General features: G+C 45.2%; 1 protein-coding gene across 10 annotated transcripts in view; it reads right to left on the bottom strand.

Annotated features, from left to right (window-relative positions):
- Positions 1-25,320, bottom strand: part of Phactr1 (phosphatase and actin regulator 1) — a 508,872-nt gene that overhangs the window by 20,222 nt on the left and 463,330 nt on the right. For all 10 annotated transcript variants that reach the window (XM_063259891.1, XM_063259893.1, XM_063259894.1 and 7 more), the window contains one exon: positions 23,472-23,628. In XM_063259891.1, the coding sequence (XP_063115961.1) occupies positions 23,472-23,628 (157 nt within the window). The remainder of the gene's footprint in view (positions 1-23,471; positions 23,629-25,320) is intronic.

Here is a 25,320-nt window from a genome sequence, read left to right as displayed (position 1 = left end):
CATGCATCGCAGTGCAGGGAGTCTGTCTGTGCATCGCAGCACCTCCCCAGAGAGCTGACAAAACCCTTGTAGGTTTTGCAGGTCTGACTCCTCCAGGATTAGCTCTGCTGTGCAGAGCTAATGAGCCTGCTGCTGGCTGCAGAACACCAAGGTCACCACTTTCATTAGCATTTACAACTGCTTATTGTTTTCAGAGCCCAGATTCTAACATCTGGGACTCTGGAGCTGTGTCTGCATTTCAGGCCAAGGCAAAGAATTACCAGTGGTTTTCCGCAGCTTGGCACCAGAGGGAGGTAACTGCAGTGAGACAGAGGGAAAGAGGAACCATGAAGGTACTTTGGGGAGATGGTGGCTAAAGCGTCCTCTCTCCTAAGGTAGGAAGTGATGGGTTTTCTAACAGCTGCCATGGGTGGACTCATTATTTCTTTTTCTGTAGCTACAACAAAATATCAGGTTCTGGGTACTATCTAAAGAAAAGGGGTCTTTAAAGCTCAGTTTTGGTGCTACTTACTATAGCTCCAAATATAACCAGATCCTTCCAGGTCCAGTGGCACACATGCCCCTTGATGACTTCATCAATACGACTTCCGCTCACATCAGCATGCTCATGACTTCAAAATCTAAACCTCCAGTTATACTTCTGAGTTTCTGATCCTCTTTCCAACTGCCTTCTTGTTCTCCTGCACACCATCAAGCTTAAAGGATCGCAAGTGAATTCATTCTCCTCCTCTCCACACTCCTCCCCAAGTAGTTGTGCATCTCTCCCTCAGTGAGCAGGCAAGCAGGAGGTGGAATCAATCCTCTCCCAACTCCGGTCTCAACAGCTGCCTAGGTTATTTTCTGCTGCTCTAAATAAATAGCACAGACTGGGTAATTTATAAAGAACAGAAGTGCCTGTGGCTCTTGGATCTGGAGTGTGGTGTCAGCAGCTGTTCGGCTTATGTTCAGCATCTGCCGAGGACCTTCTTGCTAGGCGGCATCATAGTCGGTGACAGAGCAGGCATGCTAACTTGGATCTCTCTTCTGAAAAAGCCACCAGTCCTGTCATGGGAGCTCACTCTTATGACCTCATCTAGTCCTGATGACCCTGCAAAGGCTTCACCTCCAAATCCATTAGGATGACTTTGAGGATTTAGATTTAACATGGGTTTTGGGAAGAACCTACATCCAGACCACAGCAATGGCCATGCAACCACCAAGTTTGACATCTGAGCCATCTGTCCTTTATCTGCCATTGTGACCTTGGGAAAGCAGGCCACCAGCACCTCTCCAGGGGCCTCTCAGTCTACCTACTCTTTCTGAGCCAATATGGTTACACACTTCCTGCTGGAAAGCTAAGCTTGCCTTCCCCGTGTGTGCCCAGGGAGTACATAGTCAAAGCACTCAGTGCTCTGTGAGATTCTTCGTGATTGGTCCACATACTAAGAACCCCTCCAATCTATGTTCCACACATAACCATCTCCCCTTCCAGATCTGCTTGCCTTTCCTTGAAGGTGCGACAGTCTCTCTTTCCGACTTGGTCCAGGGAATTGAGGATAACCCCTAACATCACAGCTTCATTCTTAAATCTCACTTCTTGTGTTCTCCAAACTCTTATGGTGCCGTAACAGCATCCAGCACCTCCCGTCCCCTGGTGTTCGCCCTGCCACTGTCCTCTTATCCACTGGACCCCAAGGCTTTTGCTGTCTGAGGCAGGGGTCACTTCTGTCTTACTCATTACCAGAGCTCACAGGGGTCTCCAATGCTCTGGGCTACTTTGACATTTTCAATAATTTCTGAATAAAGAACTCATTCATTCACTCTGGCATCTATGAGGCATGGCAGAGCCTGGTAAGAAGAGATAATCAGTGTTTGTGAAATACCTAAGTAGGTGCTGCTCCACGCTCTTTCCCCCTCTTTTGCAATTTTTCTCCTAGGCAAACAAATGCATTTTCTGCATAAAACAGAATAAAACAACCACCACAGAAGCTATGTGCCTAACCCCACCCTCTCCCCATATTCCCATCACCTGCCTGCTGTTGGCTGCCAGACCTTTAGAAAGGTTCAGACTCCAGGCCTTCAAATGCATCACAATCTGACTTCGGTCCACACCTCTCTACCATGTAGGTTCTCAACCAGGGGTGGTTTTGCTTCCCAGAGAGCTTGTGATAAAGTCTGGAATCGTTTGCAGTTGTCATGAGTGGCAGGAGCTCCTGGATGGAGGCCAGGGATGCCACTCAGCCTTGACAGTACTGGTATGGGACAGACCCACACCACAAAGGAGCATCCAGCCCAAATCACCAAGGGCGCCATGGTTGGGAAACCCGATTTGCTGAATCAGTTCTTGTTAAGATCACCAGTTAGTTAGTTGGCTGACCTAGTGGCCTTGATAGAACCCTCATTTTATCTTAAGACACCTTTGACTAAAACTACTTCTTGAATTCCTTTCTTTCCTAGGTGTGCAGAAATCTCACATTTCCTTTGATTTATTATTATTGTTATCTATGGCTTTGGGGATTTTACACTATTCTGTTTTGAGACAGGGTCTCATTAAGTCACTTAGTTGCCCAGGCGGGGCTCGAACTTGCCATCCTCCTACTTCAGCCTCCCAGAGAGATTGCAGACATTCACTACCATCTTCCTCTTGTCTCCTAGTTCCTGTTCCTCATCAAGTCACAAGTATGCTGAGATCTCACAGGTGCCCCCTACTTTGGGTGGCTTTAGGGACAGTAATATGCATGTCAGTGGCCAGCATGGCCCACTGCCTAACAGGTGTGGACTTCAGATTGGCTCCTCCCTGAGCCTCAACCTCTTCCTCTCTTCGGGATGAAACAAAAGAATCCCATAATTTCCCATGTTGATCAGACTTCTTAGAATTCAGTGCTTGAGAATGGGCAGAGGAGGAAAGAGCGGGGGGATGTTCTAACTTGACTGCTTCCTTCTGATGCTAACAGCCTTCTGTAGTCTGAGAGTAGCCTTGTGCACTAAGAATGCTCTAATGTGCTTCCTCTTATACCTCTGACATGAGTGTAACGTGTTCCCAACGCCTTGTCTGCCTTCCCTCCTCCATTCACGGTCACACATCTGTGGCTGAGGGACACAAGTGCCTGATTCCACCAGGCAGGGTGAGGACCTTCGGCTACTGTGTGCTGCTTCTCGACAATGACCGTCTCCACTGAGGCTTCCCAACTGCACTGTGAATGCCACAAGGGCACAAATTACACCCTCGCTTTACTTCTGTACCTGGCACTTAGCATAGAGCCTGCCACACAGTAAGGATTCAAAAGATTTGTGATGGTCAGATAAATTACTAACACCCAGCTAGACCCTGGGGTTGTGGTCACGGGAGGGATGAGAGCAGCCTTGCTATAGACGGGGCTCCTTGGAAAAGGCTCAGTTAATACCGCAAGATGATGCCCCTTCGCTTCTCCTCTGCAAAATAAGCAGAACAGCTCAGTCCTGTTGGTTCACACATTCCACTGTCCAGAATTTTCCCTCAGTAATCTTCAGTCTTCTCCCTCACTGTCATTGCCCTCAAGGTATGAGCAAGTCGCTTACTTCCTGGAGAGCACACAGAGGGGAAGATGGGTGGGGGTCCCTGAAACCTGCATCCTGGCCTCCCACCACTAACCAGAAGGCCAGCTGGTACATTCCATCACTTTACCTCTCCACGCTGTGTTCCCCTGTGACAAATGGCTCTGATGGTGTTAAGGCCACATGCTGTGCCAGAGTATTGGCAGGACCCAGGGAGGAAGCGATATGAAAGTCCCCTTTAAAAATAGGTATAGAGCATGAAATATTTTTGGAAATTTGAAAAAGGTCCTTTACCTCCCAAAGATAAATAGGTTACACTTAAGAGAATATTTTTGGCTGTATTTTCTAGAGGTCATGGTCCCAACACAGGGTCCTCTGGTTAAGATAAAGGATGGAGAGACAATGGCTAGAGAGAGCACTGGAATAATCCAGGTCCCGCTGAGCGGAAATCGATTTTGAAATAAGACTAAGACTGTGTATATTTCTAAGTATCAAAGTCATGAAAAACAAAACCAACTGAAACCTAAAACTGCTTGTAGTGGTGCACATCTAGCTTTCCGGAGGTTGAGGCAGGAGGATCACAAGTTTGAAGCCAGCCTGGGCTACATAGGGAGGTCCAGGCCAGCCTGGACAACAGAATGCGAGCCATTTCCATTAAAAAAAAAGCTACAGAGTGAATACTTATCTTTCAGTATTATATTAGGACCCTGCACATCAGCCTCTCATCAGCAGTCAGGGGACTTGCACTTTGGAGAAGGATCTGAGTGTTACAGTGGAAATTAAGACTTCATAAAGTTAACCATGAAAGATCTTTTTTAGATGGAAACTCAGTCAACACAAATGCCAAAACAAAGTGAGGCCAAAGCTAAATAAAAGAGGAATAAAAAAGTAATTCCCAGTGTTGCACCATAGTAAAGTGGCGGATGAGATCAGATCATCTTTAGCTTAACTCATCCACAGATCCACCCACCCACGCAGCAGTCCTGTCCCACATGGGAGACTGACCCACGCCTTTCCAGAAGGCTGTGCGTAAGAACAGTGCCAGCCTGGGTGCTGCGCAGGGATCACTCAATAAAGGCCTTCCCCAGATACACACTGCATTTTACTGTTTGTTATTAACCTCTTTCCAAACATCAAAAGCTGAAATTGAGCCTTGGTTTCTTCTTTCCCTTCATTTTCAGTATATAGCTCCACTGGACACCCATGGTAAAAGTTAGCCTTCTCCCTAGAGCACCAAGTCTTTTTAAAATTTATTTCAAATAACGTTGTATTAGTGTCTGCAACAACTTTAATATGATCTGGTGTGAGGTCCAGGCAAAAACTGTGACTGGCCAAAACCAGTGCCCTGATAATGGCCCTAATCATCACCTTCATCAGCTCAGGGGAGCCCCACAACAGAACCCTCAAGTTTTAACTCGCTCTTTCTTGGCTTCCTTCCTGCAGATTTTTTTCTGTTGTCTTTGTACCTGCTATTTATCAGGGTTACTGGGCTGATGATCCTCAGTCCTATAGCACATGAAAATAACCGGAATTATCTTAAACATATCTATGGGTCAGATATTGAAGGGCAGAAGTCAAGACCTTCTTCTTTGTGGTTCTGGGGATGGAACCAGGACCTCAAGGATGCTAAGCACGAGCTCTACCACTCTGCTAACAGATAGCTTTGCAAGCGGCCCAGGTAATTCAAGTGGTTCTCACAGTGTGTTCCTTGGGTCAGCAGCCGCAGCGGCAGCACCTGGGAACCCCAACTGTGCAAGTTCCTGGGGTCAGAAACTGGGAGGTGGCCCAGCAGTTAGTGCTGTTGTCACAAACTCTCCAGGAGATCAGAGCACCCCTAAAGTTTGAGGTCAATGGCCCTAGATGGTATTAAATGTAGGAGGAGGCTGCCTGAATTTGGTGGAAAGAGGTAAGTGGATAATTTTAGAGAGCATGCGGGGATTTGAGGAGAGCTTGGGTGGCCTGAGAGGGGCTGAGTCATTGCTGTGTCCAGGTGATCAGGGGCAATCAGGAGAGAACTAGGACGGGTAAAGTGTTGACCATTATGATGAAAATGAGATTTTTTTTTTTTTGGTTTTCATTTTGTTTGTGAGACAGAGTCTTGCTGTGTAGTCCAGCGGGCCCTGAGCTCTCATTCCCTCTGCCTCGGGTTACAGGTGGGTGTCGGAATCACAGGTGAGTGCCGCCATGCCTGGCATGAAACAGATTTCCTATGCCATGGAACAGAAAGATCCTGAAGGACTTAGGAGCTGAACTTTTTGGACCATTAGATTTAACATTTATTTAGTATTTAGTATTCATTTTATATTAATTTAAACTTATTCAATTAAAAATAATTTTATGGAAATCAATATGATTCAAGATTATCTATTGAATATTTTCTAGTTAAGTTCCAGATACAGGGGAATAAAAAGATGATGCTGAGATGTAATAAAACTTTGTGGAGTCACAGATGGGGGAGTTTCCTGGCCTTGGGAACTGCTGTGAGTCTCAGTTCAGAACTTACCTCCTCTCTTACTCTGTTGGGTAGGAGAATCTCACATATCTATCACTTCATAAAAAATAGGTAAGAAGGCCATTGTTCCCTTGATTCTTATGAAAGATTCAACTGACCATAATCTGTGTGCATCACCCTGATAAATGTGTTCATTACCTTCGTCAGCCCTGGTTGTCTGATGTAGCTGCTGGGAGTTAGTGTTAAGAAGGAGTCTAAAGCCCGGCCTACACTTTTGCAATTAATTTTGATGTACATGACCCCTCCCCCAGTTATTATAATAAGGGAACCATCTGTTTTCTGCTGGGACCGTGACTAGGAGGCAGGTCATAGCAGGGAGCCTTCCTCTCCAATGAAGGTACTGGGGTCTGAACCACTGAGGACCACCAGGAGGAGGGGAAGCATACTCTTGCTTTCATAGTCAGAGAGCTGGGCCACCCTGGTGATCCACAGCACTACAGAGAATAGCCATCAGGTTAGGTTCCCTCAGTGTCATTTCTCTTCAAGGCTTGAGCACAATACTCCAACCCCGCGAACTAAGACAAAAAATATTCAGATGATTTACACAGAGCACCCTCTAGGTCACACAGACACTGTGTAAGACTTCTGATCTTTGCAGTCTATGCCAGTTATTTCTGAGAGTCTACCCTGGGTTTTGCATGTGTGCCTCAGAGCAAGGCCTGCACTATCCTATCAAATGGTATTGACCCTTCCTCTCTCCCTCCTTTCCTTTCCCTTCCCTTCCCTTCCCTTTCCTTCCTTCCTTTCTATATTTCAGTGAGGATTCCTGATAATACCTAATCACTGCAGTGTGAGGGCTGAGAGCACAGACTTGCTACCAGTGAAGCTGACCCCCTCAGGAAAGTAGCCCTCTGGGATACCCAGGAGATATATATACATATACATAAATATATTAATCACATATAATACATAATAAAGTAATATACTATATAATATGTAATTATATATTGCATATACACTATATATGTAATATACTATATATAATATATATGATAAAACAGGAAGACCTTGCTCCCCAAGTATTTTTTAGAGCAGCATGATAAATTTCAGAAATGCCTAATGAATCTGGATTCACATTTTTGCATTCTTTGAAAATGTCTTCCTTAATTGTAAGCAGACCTAGAGGATAAAGTTTTTTTTTTATTTAAAGAAAAACAAAACAGTAAATGGGTACAAGTAATACAGAATTTCAAAAAAAAAATAAAAGGTAAGCAATCACTAGTTAATAGATTACATATTGTCATCTTAGAAATAGTTGATCGAGTTACAAAATTAAGCATACAAAGTGGACATTCAAACAGTGAGACTGCAAACAGTTGTGTTCAATGATGAGAGTAAAGTGTTAAAATGGAATAGGCTTATGTTTTTAAAGCTGGAAAGGACCTGTTTATAATGGGAAGGGAAAGAGGAAAAGGAATGAAATGAGGGCTGGCACAGCGGTGCACACCTGTAATCCCTGCACTGTGGGAGGCGGAGGCGGGATCATTGCAAATCTGAGCCTAGGTAGGGCAACGCAGCAAAACCTTGTCCAGAATACATAAACAGGTAGGCGTGGAGATGGAGCTTGGTGCAGAGGCCCTGGGTTCAATCGCCAATATCAAAAGGAAAAAAAGTAAGAAAGAAGAAAAAGAAAGAATGATTGGAGCGTGATGTGGAAGTTGCTGATGGACTGTATTTTGATTATATTCCCTCTAATTTCTCCAGTTTATCCATTCAATGGCTTGAGAAATTCCCTGAGAGTAGAAATCATCATTTGTCAAATGAGAGACCGCAAGAGGGGCTGAATTCATAGCGTGTGTCTGCCATGGTAAGGCAGCCTGGTAAATATTAGTCCCTATTCTCCTCTCTCATACAGTTTTGTATTCCCTCACATTCTGATCACATCAAATGCAGGACACCCACACACTGTCCACTGCTTCCTGCCTGTCCCAAGGGCCTGACAGGGGAGGCCAGATGGAAATCAGAGACCACAGCAGCAAACAGGGTGCAGCTTTTCCATGCTGAAAAGTCCCAGGAGGAGTAAGGAAAATTTGGGTTGATCCCATGAGCAACCCTGTGACTGTGATGGCCCTTGCAAGAGGCAGCCAAGCCAGCCCTGGAGGTGTGACAGGAAACACCACTTCTTTCCTGAGGGACTGGGGACGGCATCCTAGGAGCGTCACTCCACGGCCCTTGTCCTGACATGGCTGTAATAAAAGGTCACCTGAAGGTTGAGCATGTAGAAAAGCAAAGTCCTACCCACAGCAGATGGGAACACTCAGCCAGTCAGTGCCTGAAAGGCAGCCTTCCCAGCGGACCACCATTCAGTGGAAAAACACGGGGCCTGGGACAGGGACAATGAACCACAGACGTTCCTCAGTGTGTGTGTGACACACGTGTGTGTGTGTGAGTGTCAAACATCAAATCTTTTCTTCCTCCAAGACATGTACAGAGGCTTTGCCATCTTTCATTACTACAGTTTTACATGTCCCAAACATATTCTACGCTTTTGAAGTTGGGTGCAAAAATGTCACCACAGTGTCACGTCAGACCCGTGTGACCCCAATTTCCTTATCACCTCTCCCGAAGGGAGCGTTTGTGTCCAATGAGTGTTTCTTTTCCTAAGTGGTGTTGTTCTCTGTAGCCGTTCTGGCAGGACTTGGAATTTAGCTTTAGCTGTAAAACCAAGATGACCCTTGGATACCTGTTGATATTTATTTTTAAGCTGGGCCTGCCTGGTATGGCTTGTGCCCCACCCTTTTTAAGGACGGTGCACATCTACCATGACAGATGCCCTCTTCCGGTCCACCTGCTCATCCGGTCTCTTCCCAGCTGGCCAATGGCTGAGCTAGTTTTGATGGTACCTGGTTGTCCTGAGGTAGCTTTTCTAATTACTCAGGAAATAATTTAAATGTTAAAAACTGGACTGTGTCCCCAGTATAATAGGCAGATCTGGACTAACAAGTCAAGGTAAATGGAATCATTTTGATGATTAGGGAAAAGAACACAAAGAAAAACCATGTGTTTTGAGGATAAATATAATTTTTTCCTTTAGTGGAGTTATATTAAGCAAATGTGCTTCTGAAATGTGTTGTCAGTCTAGGTCCTTAAATGTGTCATCTCTTTCTTCCTCAAAGTAAATATTTTCCCACAGCAAATATTTTAGGCCTCATGAGTCGGATCATCTCTGCCATTAGAGTGTGAAAACCACACTGGACAGAACAGAAATGAATGCAACTGTGTTCCAATAAAACTTTATTGACAAGACTGGTGGAGCCTGGATATGCCCATGGGCCCCTATCAGAGTGCCACTAAAGCTTGAGAATTCCGTCTCCTTGACATGTGAGCCAGTGGAGTGGAACCACAAATACTGACAGCTCAGCAGATGCAAATTATTTTAGTTCTCAATGCAAAATGAAACGGGTGACTTTTTTAGTAACCATGCTAGGTAGTTCATAACCCTGATCAGGAACATATAATTTGCTGGGCCCATCATATTAACCCGAAAAACAGAAACAAAAACAAAAACATCAAAAAATGGAGCACGGCCAAAATGCCATAAACAACGATGCTTTTTGGCCAAAATCAGTCATGCAACTCTTGAATAATCATCAGCTATGGATTATGGAAGGCAATGCAGATGGGGGACTTCTCTCAGCCTTTTATCATGGATAAGTACCCGGATGTGATAGCTTTCATTGTTCAGCACGCTGTTTTGATAACTGAGCGGCTTGTCTACCCCTCACTGTTTTAGCCTTTGTCCTTTGCTTTTGCTTTGGCCACCAAGCATTCTGGGGGGCTCTGCAGTGAGAAGAGGGAGCTCCTGTATGGGCAGCTGGAAACAGGCTGCTCTTAACACAGCTGCTGGTGCCTTCTACTCCCCGGCCCTGCAGGGGTGATTTATTTCCTCTAAGAGGGTCCTTGGGGGCTTTGTTATCACCTCACGAGAATAGTGACACACAGGACAGATCAGATTTCTCCCAAAATGTGATTTACATGTCTAATGAGCCTTTTGCAAACTATGGGAAGGGAGAGTTCTAATGTTCAAAAACTGCTGCATGCCATTTTACAAATTTACAAGCTCCTCAGTACTGTATTAGTGACAAATTAGATACATGATACCTGGTGTGAGTTTATGATTCATTTTCACTCATTTCTTGGGGAACAAAGCTGACATATACAGTGTTTCTTTTTTTGACTGGTTTGGTTTGATTTGAAGTAAAGGGGCTTATTTTTTTTCCTTCTGGGCGAAGTTCAGGCATCTGCTGCTCTTTGTGGGATGCCTGATCCCCCTCACATGCTATGGGAATCCCATTTCACAGGCTGGGGCCCCTCATGGCTCTGCTAATTAAGGACTGTGAAGACAGAGAGCAACGTGACTGAGCTCCAAGCTAGAGCGAGCAGGGACAGACTGGTGGGGCAGGAGCTTCCCAGATGTGCCGCACTGTCAAGATGGGCTTCCCTGAGAAGCTGCCGCGGTGTCCATAACATGAGGGCGGCGATGGCAGCTGGGCCCTGCAGGCCTGTGGAGGGCATCCCTGGGAGTGCAGTGCTGGTCAGGATGCTTGGGCACAACACGCAGGTGGCAGGGACGTGGGTTCAAATTAGTGGAGGGCGGCACCTCGCAAGGTCATCTTAATGCACAGGAAGATGTAATTATCCCCCCTGGTATTGTCTCAGAGGCCAGTCCTTAAGTCACAATATGAAGATGGGCAAAATCAGGGAAATCAGAGCATTCCAAAGGAGGCTTGGATTCACAGCAGGCCAAGCTCTGTTCACTCCGCTGATGACCTGTCGGTACCCCGATATGTATCTGTCGGCTTACTTCTTTTCAAAGGCGCTAACAAGGCTGCCTATTTTGAAAAACTATTGTTTGATGATTCAATGGGCACAGAATATCAAATTTTCATGATTGCACTTCCTAAAATGGAAGTGTATTCACTTATACTTCAAAGGAATCACTTTTAGAATCACAGGAAAAGCAATTTTTCAGCGTTTGCATCCTTGGATGGTTTTCCCTGCTTACGTTCTATCTGAAAATGACTAGTTAGGCACATAAATATAATATATAATAATTATATATTTATAGTTATTGAGGCCATTATAAAAATCTTGGCATGTCTAAGAGGAGAGGGATATAATGATGATAGATAAAATGAATTACTCCTATCAGCATTTTGCATGAGATTTGAGGGATTTTGCCAGCAAATAAAAATGTACGGGAACATGTGAAAAACCAGCTTATTGCAAGTTTTCAATTGTAATTCAGTTCCACTATTTAAATATTCAGGGCCATGTAAGAATTTTGTGTAGGAGCTGCAGAAAGATCAGTTCCCATCAAACCTGAAGCCAGACTTGGTGAGGAGGGGAGAAATGGCACTACAAACCCTGGAGACTAAAAAGGCTTCTAGGAGGCTGAGGCAGGAGGATGACACACTCAAGTTTTGTCTGGGCAACTTAGGAAGACCCTGTCTCAAAAAATAAAAAGGGCTGGGGACGCAGCTCATTATGAAAACCCTGGTCCGATCGCCAATACACCCTGCCTTTCCCAAAGGAATCTTCCAATGCTCCTATTCAGTCTTCAAAATGTTCACCACTGTCATTATTTCGCAGTGCTGAGGAAGGAGCCCAGGGCTTTTGCACACCTGGTGAGTCCTCCACCCCTGAGCTGTGCTTGCCCTTCAGAATCACTGATGAGGCCGCACTCACGAGGAGCATCAGCAACCCACACTCGGAGAAATCATGGCTCCGCCTTGCAAATTTAATTTAAACGTCCTTTTAGTGAGGCAGGACCAAGGAGGGGAACCGAGGCGGGCACAGAACACAACTGTGTGAGAACCCAAGGATTCTTTCTTCCCTTTTTTCATGGACCTTTTGATTGCTGAAAATGTTTCTTAAAGATTTAATTCAAAACCTCCACTTCAGTCATTTGTTTTGCTTTCCAAAATCAGTTTTCTTCTTCCCAAATTGAGAAAATCAATGAAGAAATGCGATTTGTTATGCTCTGTAGCAAATAATTGACCGTTTCTCCCAAGAAGAAGGGAATTGCATTTCTTTCTTTCTTTCTTTTTTTGGAGGGATATTAATTTTTAGCATCAACCGGAGTCAAGAAGACCTGGTTTTAAAATCTTAATTTGGGCAGAAAACATTGGTGAACTTGGCTAATAGTGGAACATTTAACAGACTCAGTTTCCTTATGTGTGAAATTAAAAGTATTAGGTGTACTAATGATAAATGTTCATTTAACTTCAAAAGTGCTCTATTCTATTACATTTTCATGTCCTTAAGGTACCTTTTGATGAAATTCACCAATGTCACCTAGAAGTCATGGGTACAATCTCATGAGCGTATATCAAGGTCTAATTAAGGTCTAACAAATTGCTTTTCAAACAAAGTTTAGACCATTCTTTAATGCTTCATAAGATGATTTAACTTAGTTTATTCACTGCCTCCTGGTAAGTTTACATTCGACAGAATGATAATTCAATGGATAAAATATAACATAAATAATATATCCTGTGACTGTATTAGCTAATAAGTGGGTCAAAAGACTAAAGAGAAGAAAAAGAATATGGGGTATTACAAGAACCTGACAGCTCAAGTTGACGTTGTCCATGCAAATGTAAAGGTTTGAGAGAAAATAAACTCCGAATTGAACATTTAGTTTGTTCAATGTTTCTTTGAGATATTTTTGGTTTTTTGATACAGTGTCTTGTTATATAATCCAGGCCAGGCTTGAAGCTGCTATGTAACCCAGGCTGGCCTCAAACTTTCTGAAGCTGGGATTACAGGAATGCATCATCATGCCCAATTATTAAAAGAAATATTTTAAAGAAAACAATGGGAGGGTAAATTCATGACTGAAAGAATGTATACTGGGGGACCCTATGCCTCTCCAAAACCTCACCATTAGCGTGCTTTCCTCTATTGAATCACAGAATAATCAGGACACATTGATTAGCTCTAGTTTATCTCTCTGAAAAGGATAATTATCCACAAACCTTTCAAATGACACCTGGTAGGTACAGCGTTGTCACATGCTAGATGATTAATCAGCACCTTTCAGTGCGGCTGCAGCCAAGGCTCCATGGTAACTTGCTTCCCTGTAATAAACTCCTACAAAACAAACTCATTCAGCTCAAGGTTCCCTGCTCCTTTTGGGGGATTTTCCAGACTTACCAAGTATTTTTCCTTTATATACAAACACTGTTCATTTTGGCTCTCATTTTTCTCTAAATGAGTATACTTGATTTCCATGAATCATTTTACTAAACTGGACCTCAGGAACAAATTCACTGCTATTGGTCCTGAGCATTCAGCCATACCCACAGCCCAGTACTGACCCTCTGCAATGCATATGATGTACTCTACTCTGGTCTGCCATATGCATTCCAACTGCCTTCCATGAAAAATCTTTTAATCAACTGTCTTTTAGCTATGTCATCCCATTTATATCACTGGAAGACCATGAAACAAAGAGAATTCATGGCAATTGTCAGAGTAGAGAGGCAAACGTAGGAAAGGATCCTTGATGCTTATCAAATATTTCATGTGCGCCTGTTTCCCAGGCTCTTTGCAGTTACCCTGGGCCAGGAGACTAGTTCTGCTGTGTATCCGTGAGCAGGAGTGATGTGCAGACCTCCCTCTTCCCTTGCTCTCACGAGCTCAGAGTGGTGGTTCTGGAAGCACATCATGGCCCAGGGGTGTGTAAAGGCCACCAGACCCACATCAAACTTAACTCTGATAAGAAATAAACCATTACTCCCTTAAGACACTAATCCCACTGGCGGGGTGCCTGGGAGGTAAATTCTGCTCAACAAAACAATGAAAGCAATGAAGGATCCTCCCCCAGCAAGTTCCCATACAATAGGAAAACCCTGGAATTGGAAGAAGTGTTTCTCCTGGTCACTGATGCCTCTAAGATCGCTAGCTCTGCTCCCTCAACCAGAGAGCGAGAGTCCTAGTAGCGGTCTTTTTGCAGGGTTACGTTGAAGATTATTAGCTAAGATGCCATGAGAAAGTGTTTTATTAATAGCACAGGGCTTTAAAGCCATGCCTGGTGCATGCTGAGGACCATCAGCCTGGCAGGCTGTCTCTCAACAACGTGGACACAGTCATACTTCCAAAGAGTTCAGGAGCCACCGCCTTCCTTTCCGCCATGTGCTAAGATGCACAATAAGTGAGAATAAGGACCTGCAGAAAGCCCCTGAGAACTCAAAGGAGGCCGTGAGTAATAGGTCAGTCTTTGAAGCCTCCCCTTCATCGAACTTCAGAGGAGCCCCTGAAAAACGTGACCGGAGGACTCCTCCATTCCCTGTGTGTGTGTAGCTGAATCCAGCCATATCCTCCCTGCCCCCTGCACACAATTTGAAACACTGTTGGAATACTCAGTGATTTTAAAACTGCTGTGCTGGGTGGCTGGAGCAGGAGCAGAAGCACTCTGAGTTGGAACCCAGGGAGACCCTGCCTCAAAGTAAAAACTAAAAATAAAATGAGAAAGCTGTGAAATATAAAACAAAGGCGCCACAATCCCCAAGGATGGCTGCTTTCTTTTAAAAACCCTTTGCGAGTTTCTAACACTGAGACCAATTCAGCTCCCACTGGTAAGAGGCTGCTCTTTTGTCCACCACGCTTACTACAGCATAGAAAAATGCACACGCTGCCAGCGCAGCTGTGCCTTCCAGATGCAAAGCGCTAGAAGTGCTCGGCAAGATGAGACTTTGTTCCTTGGCCTCCAGGTGAGGTCTGCAGACTGCAGTTCCTCTCCTCCTAGGCAGACACACACACATGTGCATGCCAACACATATGTGCACACATATGCAGTCAGAGCTCAGGAACTCCATCCTGACTGCGGATGTCAGGAGCTCAGCCTTTATTGGGTTCTTTACAGCTGGAAGTTGAGGTTGGGGGCCATGAGGCCTCTGTGATTGTCCTCACAAGGGATCTGAGATGGTCAGTCACCAGGGGGCCCCAGAACGGTGTGATCCATGTCTCAGGCCAAAATCTCCATGTGTGTGACTGTAAAGTTTTATTCTACCTCCTCCCAAAGGACCTTGCTCAGATCTTATTGGAACAATGGTCTCCCCCTTCACTGAAAAACAGTAACACCAAAACCCAGTGAGCATGTGGTTTATCTGTTCATCAGAGCATCTCACAGTGGATGCCAGCCTCCCTCACCGGCTTCCAGAAGGATTTTCCATCTGCGCAGCGAGTGCATGAAAGATGTCAAGTGATCAGAAAGCAGGCTTGTGTCTCTGAGAGTGTGTACATTTGTTATGCAGATGCTGCTCTGCTTGACCACCACCTTCCAAAGCATTCTCATCATGATCTTACAACCAGGAGCCCTGGATCTGTTTTCAGTTTCATGGAAGACTCAGCATCTATGGGAAAACTCTCCCAACACGAGCCATTCCTGTCGGGTTGTGTGGCTCTGACGATGGCAACTCCAAGGGCCCTCTTTCCAATCCTTGATGGTCCCTTTGAGCTGTGTCCCATCTCATGGTGCCTTCACCACCAAAATGAGGATGAGGAAGAAGCAAGTGGCCAGGGTCAGACCCACAAGGAGGCTACTCCAGAACTTCACACAGACCATGCCCCTCCTTCTCTGTGTCAAGTGGTAAATTTACAATGATGTGTCTTGAGGGACACTGAGCAGGTCCAAGTGGAACTGAATTCACAGAGCCTCTGACTGCTGTTCCTATTTTTAGAAAGCGTTTTTGTAACCGAAGAAATTATCTAGCCTGGGGAGATGCCAGCTCACACTTGGCACTGATCCTCAGGTTCCTGGGGGAGATGTTGCTTGCTACTTTGCAGGGAGGCGCCGGTGTGGCAGATGTGTAGCATCAATTTTCTCAAGCCATAAACACTATGCGGGCCCTACTTAGAAGTCAGGAATACTGTATTTTACTGTCTGCACTATGAGCATTAAAAAAAGAATCTCATTTCTTTTCTTTGAATATTGTGTTATGATTTAAAGCAGCTCACAACCTTTGGTACATATTATTTTATATGCTGCTTATAGTGATGATCGTGTGGATTATTGAGGAGTATAAAATACAGAATTGGGATATGTCTTTTTTACAGCGTATCATTAGACCCTAAGTAAGAGAATTAATGCCCCAAGTTTCACATGGGAGAGTTGGATGATTCTGCAGACATGAAGACAGAGGGTTTTAAATGATAGTTACAATAAGCAGTGAGGAGGGAGAGGGACAGTTGTGGCACTTTTCAAAAGGGAGAACTGCAGCAAAGCCATGAGTGGTGCTTGGTGCTGGTTTCCATGGTTACAGTATAGCTTCACTCCATCAGTATCAGCAAGCACTTTAACCTCAACTCTCGATCTCCCAGCTCCAAGCATTAAGGAAGAGAAAGCAGCGTGGCTATGTAAATCAACATCCAGCTTGATGTGTTCCGTATTCCGAGAACAACCCGAGTATGTTCCTGAAACACAGTGAGCTGGAACCAACACTCTCTTCAGGATGGCGGTAGATTGTTTTCAGGGTCCATCCATGCAAGTGAGTATGTTCGAACTCATTTGGATCCTACAGATGTTAATCCCAGCTTGCCACAGACATACGCATGCATGTGCTTGTGCTTCTGTTTCCACGCAGACTGTTCCTGCCTCACTACCACATGGACAGCTCATGGCAGAGACTTTGCAAATACACTGTTAATGGAATGAACTATGCGGCCGCTTCTGGGGTTGAAACCAGGTAGCCCAGGGCTAATGCAGCATCTCTGGGCTCAGTTCAGTCCATGACTCTCTTGTTTGATCTGTGTAATTGCAATGCTTAGGATAAATCCCTGTGGCACTGGTGGAACCTTTAAGTGTGGGGCCTAAAAGGGAGGTCTTAGATTGCTGGTGGTCTATCCTGGAAGGGGATTATGGGACTCTGGTTGTTTCTTTCTTGTTTCATTTTATGTTTTTGAGTTATCGTGTGGTGAGCCGCTGTGCTGCATCATGCATTCCTGCTGTGCCATGCTGCCTTGATCACAGTCTGAAACCTCCAAAACTGAGCCAAAAGAAACTTTCTTCTTTATATATTGACTGTCTCAGGTATTTTGTTATAGTAATGGCAAGCTAATGATTTTAATATGCTAATGATTTTAATTGTAATTATCATTTTACTTTTTATTTTTTTTGAAACAAGGTCTTGCTACATAGTTCAGCCAGGCCTCTCTCTAACTCATAGCAATCCTCCTGCCTCAGCTTCATGAGTATTGAGACTACAGATGTGTATCACCATTTTTGGCTGGTCTGGCTGGAATTATCATTTTAAATTTTTTGATATTTCAGAAAAGCTGACAAAACTAGTCTTTCATTTCTCCAAAATGATCCCCTCTACTTTAGGGCCTTTTTTTATTTTACACTAGTTCCCAACATTCCCTGTTAACAGCCTCATGCCTGTGTCTCTTCTGCACACTATCTACCTGCCTGTCCATGCATTTGAGATTGTGGTCCCTTTTCCAGGCAGTCGTATTCCTCAAGTGCTATGGGTTGAAATTTATAGGTTGAAGTCTTTGACCCCAGTACCCCAGAACAGTGAGACAAGGACTACCTAGAGGTCATCAAGTTAAATGAGTGCACCAGGGCAGGCTGCATCTAATGTAACTATTTTCCTTATAAAAATGGAGAACTATGGACCCAGAGAAGCTCATGTAGGGAGAATTCCACGTGGAATTATCAACAGAGACCAGGCAATTTGATCACACATGAGGTATGATCAAAAACTATGGTGAACATTTGCATAAAAACATTACAGTGAAAGACACATTGTGATTAATCCCCCTCAAAATGCTTCTCCCTGCTCCAAACACCATCATAATGCTACTTTCTAAAGTAGTTCTGGACGTCTTTTCTTACACAAGTCTTCTGAATGGCTGCGTTGACATCCTGAATTGATTCAAGGTGTTTGCCTTTCAGGATCATTTTTGGCTTTTGGGAAGAGCCAGAAGTCATATGGTATTCAATTCAGTGAATAAGATAGATGATGACACACAGTTATATTTTTACTTGACAAACATTCCCATGAATATTTTGATTTAAGATATTGAGACAGTCATGAAAAGACACTCGCGAAAGAGGACTTCCAAAGCTGCTTCAGAAAGTGGTCAGAATAATAGGATGAGTATGTTTGAAAAAAGGTGTTTGGTGGGGGATTAGTGGTACTGTGTCTTTTACTGCAATAAATTTAAATAATTTTTTAATTTAAATATTTAGTTGTATTTGTTGATCACACTGCATACAATGCCAAGGAATGCCAAAGATTTCCAGCAAACCAGAAGAACACCTTGACATTAAACTTCCAGCCTTCAGAGCTATGGGACAATAATTTTCTATCATGTAAGTCCAAAGCCAAGCAGCAAGCCTTCCCAGAACGTCCACATAGAGATGTGACCAATTACAAGCCTTGGCTCCATCTGCTCCAGCTTAGATAGATGCTGAAAATATTTGAAACAGAACTGAAAAAAAGATGCTGGTAGTTCATCCCTGAGTGAAAAGACGGTAGTTTAAGAGCAAAGGGATTTTGGAGGGTAAAGAGTATGTCAGGAAGGCAAATTGTCCAAGTCTATTTACTCCTTCATTTAGATCATAAGCTCCTGCAAGACACCATCCTGTGAGACACCATCTGTGTTTCTTCCCAGGATTTCCCCGCTGTGTGACTCGAACATCTCAGACAGAACTGACAGGGCCCAGGGAATGGCTCACAGGACAGGCCTGGCCAGTGGATGCCTCTTGGCCGGAGCTGGAAAGCTGGATGTTCTCTGGGGGCAGGGGCTCTGAGTGCCCAGCTGCTGAGTGATCACACTTGACCATTTTGAGTGAACAGATCGTGTTTGGTGTGTTGTCTTAGCTCTTTCTCTTTAGAATAAGCTGTCCCATGATGTACACAAGAACTCAGTTTCTACTGAATGTTTCACAGCCATTCCCGATAGTCCCTGGAGACCCTGTCCCCACACACCCAGTGGTCCTGAGTTCCACTCTCAGGGTGGGTCCATTCCAGCCACCAATCAGTGCTCTCATGCTGGAAACAGAAGGGCCAGAAAGCGCTCTCCACTGGCTGATCAGGAGGCCACCCTGAGAATGTGGCCCTAACTATGAGCTTTGAGATGCGCGGCCCCACGTCTAGTTTGTTAAAGCTCAGTTTGGGGAAGCGGGTGTTAAATTAGATTTCAGACATATACAATGGAGTCTTTTAGACTGAACATTTCATTCTTGGGTGGATGGGGGATAAAAAACTTGGTAAGTGAAGGGGACTGGAAACGCACCTGAGAGCTAACATTCCATAGTCAAGGTTACCACTTCCTAGGGTTCAAAGTGAGGCCCCTGAAGGAGACTGAGGGTGGATGCAGCACAGCTTTGCACAGGTGGGTAGGCAGCATGGGAGCTTTAGTGGGGTGACGGGTTGCATTAGAGTCTCCATATGTCCCCTGACTACAGGTCACTGGGGAGAAGTCCTCATAATTAGCTGTGAGAAGTGATCCTTGGACCAGTACTCCTAAGTATTTGGAGAACTCCTTCAGCAGAAACCTAAGCATACTGAGCGTGGCAGTGCATGACCGAAAGCCTGGCAGCTGGAAGGCTGAGGCAGGAAGATGACAAGTTCAAGCCTGGGCTACATAGCAAGTTCAAGGTCAACCTGAACTACAAGTGATGACCTGCCTCAAAGAACCAAAATGAACAGATAAGTGAATGAATGAATAAATACCAATAGCAAAAAATAGAAATAAAAACAAAATATGTAAACCTGCATGTCCACAGGTACTATTTTAGTTATAAGAAACATAAACTACCACTGTACTGGTATACAGTGTACAGTTATAATGTGCATTATAACATAGATACCAATAATCAAACTGCATAGGATTCTACAAACTAGACTTACACAGAAATTCCACTTTCACCCCGCACGCTGGTGGAGGGGATGCCTTGTTCACCTCTTTTTTCTGTAACATCCCAGACTCCGTATGCATGAGGCACGGGGTAGAGGGTTTACATACTCTCTCACTCTCATTTTTGCCCCTGGCTGTAGGGCAGCCCACACGCCTTTAGCAGGAGGTATCTGAAATCATTCTTATTAAAACCTCCGGATGACTTCTGGACCTGAGAGTGAGGACGGTCTGCTCAGCAGCATCAACAGGCAAATGGCTTTGGAAGCACAGTGCTCTCTGCATACGCAGGTAGGAGCTGTGCTTTCCTGCTGGTAGGATCCCTAGGAATCGACTCCTTTTTACTTGGAGTTCCTCTCCCCATCTCCACATTCCTCTTTGGGATTATCCTTGGAGTGCTGCACATTATTTATTTATTTTTCCTATGCTATTAAAAGCGTCAGGCTAAAATTGAGTCTTTTGCCTTTCTTGAGGATTGAGATTTGGCTGTACACTTTTCAAGGAGCTTATGATTTCCAGAACGTTACTGCTGCCTCCTGTAGCCAAAGCCACAGCTGGGCTGCTTCGGACGTGTGGAAATCTATGATAGCTTTCTACATTGTTCTCATGGCTCACTGTGATAATCAAGTGCACATTTTGCACACAGTGACCAGATGACTTCGTTTAAGGTCAGGGAGAGCAACTAACAATTTAGGAAACGAGCCCAAAGCCAAGCTTCTGACTCCAACATAGCTCTTTCCCGATCACAGTCCCCTGTATCCCAGGCTCTCAGATATACTTCATCCTGCCTGGCTTCAGGAAGAACGAGTGGCTGGAATACAGAGCTGGTCTTGCAGTCTAAGGTGAACAGTCCCTGGACCTGGCTGTAAATCAATGGCCACACTGCCTCACGGACAACTCTGAGATGCAGGCTTGGCCTCTCCATCGGACGGCTGAGCTGCCAGATGCTCCTGACAGCTGCTCCGGGGTGCACAGCCCCTGTCATCTGGCTAGAGCAGCCACAGGTCTCACAAGACACAAAATCCTTGGACTAAAAGAGTGAACAAAGATGAGATGGAGTCAGACTGTCTCAGGGCTTCAGCTATGGCCAGTGCTGCCTCTCTTTCCCTGGAGGCCACACCTTCTGCCATCACTAAACATAAAGAAAGAAGGCTGGGAATGGTTGCATACTGTGGGAAACCTCAGCGACGTTATGAACTCCAGGGAAGGGTTGATTTACAGGACAAAGTCTTGAATGTAGAGTTTTTTCCAGCCACAGATGATTCATGCCTCTTCTACCTCTGGGTTTTGCTGTCACGATGGCCAGCTGGATGCTTAGCTATGAGGGGCTGAAGCTGCCTCTCCTTTGGGGAGTATGGTCTGTGATAACACAGCATACTTTTTTAATTGTCAGTTAATGCCATGAGAAGGGTCTGTCTGTCTGTCTGCCTGTCTCTTTTTCCCCCACCCCAGGATGCTACACCAGACTTTCTCTCTCCAACTGCAGAGAAAATTTCCGTTTGCTCTGCACATATCTGGAGCTCAGTTTGTTCCATGTCAAAGGTGGAAACAAGGAATTGCAATAAAGGATGCCCACCCTGGGAAGAGGGCCTAGAGCCAAAGACCTGTTCCTTGGGGTTGTCCCAAGGGCAACCCCATTTTCTTGATGTGTAAACTTGAACAGGTTGGGTCAGGAAGCAGCCCAGAACCATACCCACCCACCAGAGCCATCTGCAGAAATAAGACCTGGGGACGCGAAGGTGTCCTCATCACATGTTTTGAAAGAGCCATGGTAAGAGGATGGGGCTTGCAGAAGCTGCAGAAGAAAGAGCACAAGGGCCCTGGATGCTAGCTCCTGAGAGTTTCAGTCCAATAGAAGGGAGAATGGTTAACTCTCAGGCTCTCTAGAGAGTTGTAACTATCCCTGAAGTACTGAGAATCTGGCTACCCCACACTGTGGCCAGTCCCTGCATTGAGAAAGAGGGCAGAAGGATGTGTGGCAAGTGGCTAGATATTTTAATGCTGTGCCTCTCAGCATTGTGACACAGGGCCCCAGCATTCGTCAGAGCTGACCTCTGTGTACAAACCTGGGTCATTGCCACAACATCCTCCAGGAGGAAACCAGGTTCGTTCTGAGAAAGAAGCTGCCTTTATACAACATGAGAAACTAATACCGCTGGATGACTTTGTCCTGCATGACCTCTGTGTGCGCCACTTCCCATGCCTGTGTATTGTGGAGATGGTGACAACTACCTGTCATGGTTGCTGGGAAGAGCAGATGACATTACAACAGGTCACTGAGAACCTGTCATGGGCCAGGCACTGTTTTGAATACTTAGGTTGCTAAAACCCGCTGTTTTACAGAGGTGGAGTCAGGATTAAATCCCAGCAGATTTCCCCATATTCTGTCCAAATACTCAGCACCAGGCATGGCACAAAGTGAGCATTCAGTGTGTGAATTATCATCATGGAGCAGGAGCAGAACACAGAGGTGAAGAGGGGGAGCTCTAGAGCTCTGTGTCTGGTGCCATCTGATGTGTAAACTGGACACACAAACATCTATCTTACAGGGAAGTTAAAGGTTAAATGATTCCATGTATGTAGGGGAGTTAAACATCACAGCACATGGCCATAGCAGCATAATTTATACTAGTTAAATCTTGGCAGTGGCCTGTATGCCTATCCACAGAGGAAAGGATAGAAAAAGGTGGGATTTATACACAATGGAGAACTCTGCTATTAGGGATAAAACTGAGTCATCTGTAGGAAAATGCATGGGACCACAGTGTTAACTGAAATAAATCAGACACGCAACTTAAATATTGCATGATTTCTCTTGTACAGGAAATCAAAAGTATAAATAAAGGGCACAATAAAAGATAATGGGAAAAGTGGAGATTCAGTAGATCTTTTGCAAATGGAAAGAGGACGAAGGGATAAAGGGAAGGGGAGGAGGAGATAGGAAAGGGATAAAAAAAGAATTAAGACATGCTATGTACATGGGCCAGCTCCCCACAATGAATAAAGTCATTGTGCACTGCAAGCATGTATTAATAAAATATTAAAAAATAGTAAAATGCTTAGAATGCCTGACCAGTAATAAGTGCTAAATGTTACCTAACATGACATAAACATGGCTTAGATGACAAATACATACAAATATATTTCATATGTTACTATAACAAGAAGTCGTGGCAATGGCTCTAATATCCACACACGAATGGCAGCCACTCAAAAAGAGGAGCAAGGAAGTATCACTACCAACCCCATGGCGCACGTCAGTCTGCTTCTTTGACGCTTCATGCTTAGCCAAACCCCAGCTTCTATATGTACGTCTAGGTCTTCTATCCTAGTGTGTGGTGATGATGTTTCTGCAGATGGTTATTCTCCCAGGAAAGCCCACCTTCTGCCTAACTTTCAAAGCAATTTTCAAGATTTGGGAGTCAAGGAGAAGGGCAATAGTGGAGACCCTAAAGACAAGATAGGACATTTTCCTTTTTTTTTTAAAATGCCATAAATTATTAAGAGGCACCAAGGACTGAGCCAAGTATGGAGATGGCACACTTCATCCGCTGGGGCAGAGGGGCTGCCATCCTACCTGGTGAGCTTGGTGCCGATCTGCTGCCTCAGCTCCAGCCTCTCCTCGTCTGTCTGTCTGGGCAGGATGTTCTTTTCTTCCAGCTCTCGCTTGGAGGGCCTGTTGCTGAGTTTGATGGCTAATGAGTCCTTTCTGCAGACCTTCATGGCCAGGGAGCCTGCACAAGGGAGAACTGATTTAGTGAACACGGACATGTATCTGCCTGGGGTCCCGAGAAGCTGACGGTGGGCCACATGGTAGGAGGCAGGAGGGAAGGCACCAAGGGCTGGACACCTGAGAGGGCTGACAGCCCCGGGGTCTAGAGTCCCTGCTATCACCACGCTCCAGACAGCTAGCATTGTGGGGATCTGGGACTGGGTCTTTGTTCTTCCGAAACTCCAAGATGCAGGCAACATCCCAAAAGAGGGCAGGGTGGGCTGCCACTGCCCGCAGAGGTGAGAGGACAGGGCCTGGTCACTTGGGACAGCTTCACAGAGGTGATACCTGGAGAGGGGAGGACCCCAGCTAGCAGGCTGTTGGGAAACTGCACCTGTGTATGCTCAGGCGTACCCCGGGGGCTCCGGAGGGGCAGGCAGAATTGCTGTTCTGGGGCTGGGGCAAGTGGCAAGCGGCAGCTGGGTAGAGAAGGTGGGTTAGTGGGGGAGTGGATGTATGGACTGCATTGCAGGCAACATTCAGGTATGCGTGCCTGAGCAGTGGGGACAGGGCTTTCTCATGTCTGGTGTAAATCTGTGGTTCTCAGCTGGGTTGGTCTTGCTCCCCAGTGGGTAGTGGACATAGTCAGGAGCTGTCCTTGGTTGTCAGAACTGGGGCTGCAGGGAAGGCTGTGAAAGGTATCTAGGTGGGGAGCCCAACAAAGCTGCAACTCACAGGGAAGCCTCTGGCATCCAGGGCCAGCTGGTCCAAAAGATCAAGAGTGCAAGGCTGAGAGCCCTGGTGGAAAGCACTCAAGTCCCTGGCACCACTGTGAATGGTGACCAAGAAGCTGCCCCTCCTATCCCTGGCTGGTTGAGGTCTCTAGTTGCTCCTCTGGGATTCTGTGCTCAACCTCACTTTGGTCATTTCTTAGCTCAACAAACTTCTTAGAGCTACCTGGAGCCTGGGAGGCAGAGAGCAAGAGCAAGTGAGCTGGGCCTTTGGATTTTATTTAGTAGTGCCTTTCTTTTTTGTTCTGCTGCTGGTTTTAGAACATGGGCTGTGGGATAAAATCATCAGTGTTGGCTCTTAGTTTAGAGGCTCTGGGCCACGTCCTCCTTTTTCTATCTTCTCCCCTTATCCATAAATAGTGTGAATAATGTCTATGCTCTAGCACTGTTTTAAGATGCAGCTAAGATAATATAATCTTAGCAGGGATTCAGGCTCACAGTGTATAGTCAATAAATGGTTGCTGTGATCATGAATTAATTTATCAAAAAGTTGGCCAAATTATCAGGCTGCACTCATATGATTAAAATATATTTACTATTCATGGCCAGACTGATAGACTTGGAATTATGTTTTCTCTGTTTCTTCTTTTGTCTCACGGCACAGGTGAAAAGTCTTAAATGGCAAATTTAAGTTCAGGCCTCCTAAAGCCGACGAGGGATGCCTAAACGTGATTTGTTGCACATAACAGCAGGAGGCATTGGTGTATTTTCTAGATGGGGAAAATTTTTTAAGGTTTTCCCCTTTTTGAGGGATGGGGTGCAATATTAAAGAAAGCAACAAAGGAAGATCCACCTAAGATGCAGGAGGGGCTGGTGGGGAACTGCAGTGTTTAGAGCCGGGAAGGCTTTTAGAGAACACTTACTGCCTCAGATCACTGCTAAAGAAAGAGATAACAAAAGGGAAGGGGACTCAGAGATGAAAG

Source organism: Cavia porcellus, unplaced genomic scaffold (genome assembly GCF_034190915.1).
Source record: "Cavia porcellus strain 051 isolate PalLab524CR breed Dunkin Hartley unplaced genomic scaffold, mCavPor4.1 scaffold_13, whole genome shotgun sequence".
Taxonomy (NCBI): Eukaryota; Metazoa; Chordata; class Mammalia; order Rodentia; family Caviidae; genus Cavia; species Cavia porcellus.
The sequence above is the reverse complement of the archived record's forward strand: the minus strand, read 5'-3'. Positions and strand labels throughout refer to the sequence as shown.